The following is a 6,000-nucleotide window of genomic DNA, read 5'->3' on the forward strand; positions in this document are numbered from 1 at the left end:
TAGAAGCCACCTTCTGTATCGTGTCCTCACCATTTTCCAAGTACAGGGCAGAAAGGGGGAAAAAGCCTGCTTTGTCAGAAATGAACTAAACCAAGGACGTGATGTTCTTTTTTATGATAAATGCGCATTTTTTCTACTAATAGGCAAGTTCTTCGTTTCAAATGGTTAGATCAAGCGGTACTTTGACATAGAATTCCAACAGATTGAGTTTAGGAAACTGAAAATACAGGATTCTGAGTAAAATGAAGGAACTGAACAGATTACAATCCAGGAATATTCTCCTGCTGGGTCTTAGCGTTTTGCTTGACTCTTGGGTTCTAGACTTCTAAATAGTAAACACATGCTGAGAGCAGTGCTGGCCTCAGTCATGCTCTCTGTCTGGATGGAAAGATCCACGTGCCTTCACTGCTCACTTGTGGAAGAAATGCCATTACTGCCCTCCTCTTCTAGCTCTATTCAGTATCTGTGTGACTTCTTGGTCCTTTGCAACCCACCCTTTCTTCTCGAAGCAAGAGAGAGAACGCCCCACTGCCTGGCTTCCTCGTTGTTTTAACTGGCAGTACCCTGGGTCTGAGCACCCATCCTGCTTCCTTAAGACCTATCAACTTTCCCCAGAGATATGGCCATTCTGGTCCTTGCTTTCAATGGCTCTTGCCAGGACCGTCTCCTATGTCCTGCTTCCTCGTCGTGCAGCACCCAGTTCCCACGCCGCCACCAGGGCTCGAGGACATACTGGGGACGGGCAAGGTGTAGGCCAAGATGGCCCTCCACTCCAACCTCACAGTACTTCATTCTTAGTGGCAAAATCCTAAATCATTTACTTTTTGGCTCATGGTCTGCAAATAAACTGCATGGGCAAGGCCCCCTGGATACAGTATTTGTACCAAAAACCACACCTGGAAAGAGAGGCATCATTTAGGGGGGACCTACTCATGCATCACGCAGCTACTCTTGTCGGACGGTCTCCAAGATGCGGCTTTGCTCTGCTTGGCCCTGGGCTGAGCTGGGAAGGAGGGTGGGGAGAGCGAAGCCCGGCTCTTCTCTCTGACCACAGATGCTGGTGTGAAATGAACAGAAAGCCAGGCAGAAGAGGGGCGGCCCCGGGATCACTAGTCCTATCAAGGGGTGGTTCAGAGGACAGTCGCACTTTTCTTTTCCTTCCGCTTTTTGGCTGGAGAGTTAATTTAATTTTGTCATGGCAGGATTAGCAACCAGGCCACAGAGGTGAAGGGACATTATCATCAGACAGCATATTAATCCTCTATCCCACCCAAGGCAGAAGCAAAACCAAACAAATAGCAGCTTCCTGGAAATTGAATTTCTGTTATCCAGATGTCAAAGATGTAATACCCCAATTACACAAACTATTGCCAGTGAAGCATGCCAGCGAATGTGCAATGTAAATGGGGTGAACGCAGAGCCACAAAACTGCACGGTCAGCATCTGGCTCTGAGTGTGAGTGATAATTAGCACTGTGTGTAGACACTAATAAACATTTATGTCTGAAATTACAACTTTTAGCAATGTTAATAAGGGATATATTGGCAATCTGTAAAATAAAAGGTCTTGAAAAGAATGTCATACAATAAGCAATGGCAGGCATTTCCCGTTCTGGCACCATCTTTTTTTTTTCCTCTCCCCCTAATTGCAAATGGCCACGCTGTTTTGCTGAGAAATTAATAGACATAAGAACCTACCTAAAAAAATGGGTTGTGTCTCTTTGGCCTCCCCATTAACATCGTTGCTGATTTCTGAGATCTTATAGACCTCATGGTGATAATCTGGGGTGAGAAAACAACCAAAAATTAGAATTCTAATGCCCTGCAAGATATGAGTAAGCAAGACAGGCTAGCATCTCATTATATATAGTATGTAAAAGCTATACTTTAATTTATGAATATAATTTTCAAGAACTCAGTTAATCACAGAATTTGTAGTCACTGGTACTCCCTAAAACTTTGCTTACTCTGGAAAAGTACACAAACTTGAAATCACTACTTTGACTTTAGAAAACAGCTCTGCTTGATCACACAGTTTTCACAGGAAATTTGGCCCACAGATGCCAATTACCTACTAGGCTTCTTTTCTTTCAAATGCCAAGTATGTTTATAAGGAAAAGAAAAAATCTTGCCCAATCACAGGACAGGGGAAGATTCCAAGTTTATCTCCACAACCCATTTTCATGAGTAGGTGACTAGTATGCTTTAGAGTTACCTGGTACTCTCAGTCTACCCAGCTTACAGGCAGGCACACATGAGAAATACTGATTTGTTATTTTAAGTATAGTATAATTTGGATAAGAAAGCCAGTCTTGTATTCAGCTACTGCACTTTAATATGCAATTGCTTGTGTTCTAAAAATGCACCTGCAGAGCAGAGAGAAAAATCAGACCCATAAGTTTAAAAAAAAAAGAAAAAGAAAAAAGACAAACTTGCTATGTCAGTCAAGCTTTAAGACACAGTATTTTACAAGCTTCTTACAGAGGCTACTTCACTTTGGCAATTATCTGTTTCTAAAAAGTACGATTGCTTAGGTAAGAAACTGGAGGTTCCTTGTTAACAGTGATTACCTTTTGGGGTCCTTACACCTCCCAGGACAAGGTCTACAAAACTCCTCTCACTTTTAAAATAAAGTAGTACGTTCCCTGAGGTCATAAATAAGAAAGCAGCCTGCATTCCAGAATGAATCAGATAGACCAACAGGCTAGTCACATATGGAGGGACTTTTAAAGTACAAATGACTGAGTAATCAACACTGCTGGGGGAAAAAATGTACATAGAAAAAAAGAAAAGCCAAATATTTTGAATACGTAAAACTACTTCAGGCTTTTTTCATTAAACAGAATTCGAGCTAAATCGGAGGAAACAGACAGGAGCAGATTTTCAAAACGTCTATAATCAAACCATTTTCAGACTAACCGAAAACAGGCTTTATTGAACCTACATCACAGCTCAGCTTAGCTGGAAACTGCAATCGCCCTCTAATTTTCATCAGCTTAAGTGTGACTTCTCCAGGTTGTTAACACAATCGCCTTGCTCTCTACTCTGATGCCAATGCTAGATAAAACAACAGAGGAACAAAGTGGACGGGTTCTCTGGTTTGGTTTTGACTTCAAGCTAATTCAAAGACGATACTTAAAACAGGATCATTCTAAACTCAATACTGGGACTTGTGACATGACGGGGAGAAAAAGTCACCTGCCTCTAATTTAAGGTGACATGATGCATTCTGATCGACATTATTTTTACGTCTGCCCTTAAGTTCTCTTCGTTTTTTAAAAGTCACAGCAGGAAAAATAAAGACTCTTTAACAAGTCCGTGAACACAGGCGGGACCATTCAACTTTCCCCTCCCCTGACAAAATAAACCCCAGCCCAGAGACTGCGGTGTACACCTGTTAAATCGTCAGGGACCGGCTGGATTTTTTTTTTTTTTTAATGATACTTATCTGACTGATGAATGACCTATTCGAAAACACCTTTCCAGCCCAAATAACGCATCCAGAAAAGATGCCGAATGTCAACAATTCTTATTTGGGCTTGGACACCTAAGTGAGCTCCTTTCTCGATCTTACAAGAGCCACCACCACCTTTTCTCCTTCTCTGTGCGGGAGGAAAAAAAAACCAAACCAACCGCAAACCACCGCGACCATTGGTCCGGCTAGGTGTCCGCACGGCCTGATGGAGAGCGGCGTCCTCCCCCACCCCGCCGCCGAGCCACAGGAGTGGAATACCAAAGAAGGCTCTCCGCTCCCCAAGTGTCATTGTTTGCTAATTTCCTGAGGTGCCCTCCGACTTGTTTACGCGGAATCGCATCCTGCCTCCCCCCGCACAACTTTCCCCGCCGCCCGGCGTGTGCGGCCGCAGCCCCCCTCGGGAGGGCACCCGGGGGGTCGCGGGAGCCGCGGCCCCCGGAGTTGGCCGCGCGGCCGGCCGGGGCGCCGGGCGAGGGGCCGGGGGGCTGTTTACGCGGCGCCAAGTCCTCCCTCCGCCGCCCGCACGCCCCCCGCGCGGCCCGGCCCGGCCCGGCCCGGCCCGGCCCGCCGCTTACCTCGGCTCACCAGTTTGAAGCTCTGGGATTTCCTGCTCCGCTTCCTCTCCGAGAACTCCATGGTGCGGCGGGCGGGCCGGGCAGGGGCTGCGGCCGGGCGGAGGGACGGAGGCGGCGGCGGCCGAGGCGGCAGCAGCGGCGCTGGCTCTTGTCACCCGGCAGCGGGAGCGCGGGGACCAAGGTCCGTCTCTTGGATCCGCGGGGGGGAGGCACAGGCAGGGGAAAAACCACTCGAGCCCGCCCGGGGTCTGCGGCCGGCGGGGCCGGGCGGGAGGCGCTCTCCCGGGAGAAGTTGCCCCCTCAGCGCGCCGCTCAGCGCGCCCCCCGACCCCGGCTCATCCCCGGCGGCCGGGCGAGACGCCGCCGGAGCCGAACTTTCCGTTGGGGAGCGAGTTGGGGGCGGGGAGGGCGGGCCGGGGCTGCCGGCGCCCTGGGCGCTCGCCGCGGGCCGGCCTGGGCGCAGCTCCGGACGCGGCGGCGGCGAGCGCGGCCCCGGGGACGCGGCGGGCGGGCCGAGGGCGGCGGCGGCGGCGGGGTGCGAGCCGGGTCGGGGCGCTGACCGCCCCCGCGGGAGGAGGGGCGCCGGGAGGAGGCGGCGCCGCCGGGACCCCGGGGCCACCTGCTGGCGGAGCGCGGCCGCCGCCATCCCCGGGGGCCCGGGCCGCCGCCACCCACCGGCCTGGCCGCGCGGTGCCCGGAGGAGGAGCCGGAGGCCGCGGCGCAGCGCCGTCGGCCCGACCGGCCGGCCCGCCCGCCCCCGGGGACCACCGGCCCTGCCCGGCGCTGGGGTCCCGACGCCGACGCCCGGCGCCGGGGGTGAGGGGGGGGGTCGGCGGGTCGGGGCGCGGCTTCCCGGGGCGGGGGAGGCGGGGGGGGGGGCTCGGCTCCCGGCCGCGAGCTCGCCTGCGTCTCCCCGCCTCGCCCCGGGGCCGATCTCGTTCCCAACAGCCCTGGGTGTCGGGGACCCTCCTGGCCAGCCCACTCCTCGCCTTGAGATTCCCGGTGTCGGAGGGCCAGACTCACTGGTTTCAGGCAAGTTTTAGGGAAAAAAAAAAAAAAAATCAACCCAAATCCCCAAACTTACCCATCTGCGCTCTGCAGGGGAAAGAGATTTTAGAATTTACTGATGAGCCGAGCTTCAGTGCTTTACCCCAATACGAGGAGGGCTGTGGGAAGATCGGGAGTTATGTTCAAGGAGAGAACTTGGAACGTGGGGCTTGGAGAGGGTGGAAGGGGTGCGGTGCGACGTCGGTGGGTGCCCGACCGCTCTGCCGACTCTTAGGGAAGAAACGAGCAAGGCAGGTGCAGAGAGAGGGCTCAGCCATTTGAGGTAATAATGCCGGAATAATTGGCAGAAACCGAAAGCTTGTGTCAGTTTTATACAATATTCTTTTCTAGGGAGCTAAGAGCACACCATTGCCTTCTAACAACAACTTTATTGTGGGAATGGAAGGGAATTCTATACCACCTGGGAGTGGCAGGACAGAAATGTGATCTGACAAGCTTAGAAGTACCGCCACCGAGCTGATCATCTCTAGACCCGAACACAAAGAAAGTAAAGAGATGGACAACCCATCCAGCACCGCGACAGGTTCAGGTGGCCTCAAAAAAGCAGAGAGGAATAAGGGGAAAGGGTATGTTGATAAATGCAGTAACAGGTTCCACTGTGAGGTCTCATTCAAGTGAGGAGATAGCTATTCAGGGTCCACTCTTTATTTAACAGGGACAGCTAGGAGGAAGGGGAAGTTCCAGGCAACCTACGTAAACACACACACACACTAGGAAATCAAATCAAGGAACAAGGTAACCCACCAACTAGTGGAAGCAGAACATGGTACACCTTCTGAGGTCTTATGTTAGGTGGTAAGTATGTAGCAAGTGGGGAGGCTGGTTATACCCAGCTTCGAGGTGGGAAAGAGGACTGCACATTGAGTTTGCTAAAGCAAACCCT

The 6,000-nt window shown here is 51.9% G+C and overlaps 1 protein-coding gene across 8 annotated transcripts in view; it reads right to left on the reverse strand.

Moving 5' to 3' along the window:
- The window catches only part of BEND7 (BEN domain containing 7), a 92,847-nt gene extending 88,318 nt beyond the window's left edge, over positions 1 to 4,529 (reverse strand). For 5 of the 8 annotated variants that reach the window (XM_057731611.1, XM_057731613.1, XM_057731618.1 and 2 more), the window contains exons 1-2: positions 4,050 to 4,529; positions 1,698 to 1,781 (exon numbers count right to left, since the gene is read on the reverse strand). In XM_057731611.1, the coding sequence (XP_057587594.1) occupies positions 1,698 to 1,781; positions 4,050 to 4,110 (145 nt within the window). In that variant the 5' untranslated portion in view covers positions 4,111 to 4,529. The remainder of the gene's footprint in view (positions 1 to 1,697; positions 1,782 to 4,049) is intronic. The other 3 variants (XM_057731614.1, XM_057731615.1, XM_057731612.1) reach the window with 3 other exon arrangements.
- Between the last annotated feature and the right edge of the window lie 1,471 nt (positions 4,530 to 6,000).

This window comes from Hippopotamus amphibius, chromosome 4, assembly GCF_030028045.1.
Source record: "Hippopotamus amphibius kiboko isolate mHipAmp2 chromosome 4, mHipAmp2.hap2, whole genome shotgun sequence".
NCBI classification, from domain to species: Eukaryota; Metazoa; Chordata; class Mammalia; order Artiodactyla; family Hippopotamidae; genus Hippopotamus; species Hippopotamus amphibius.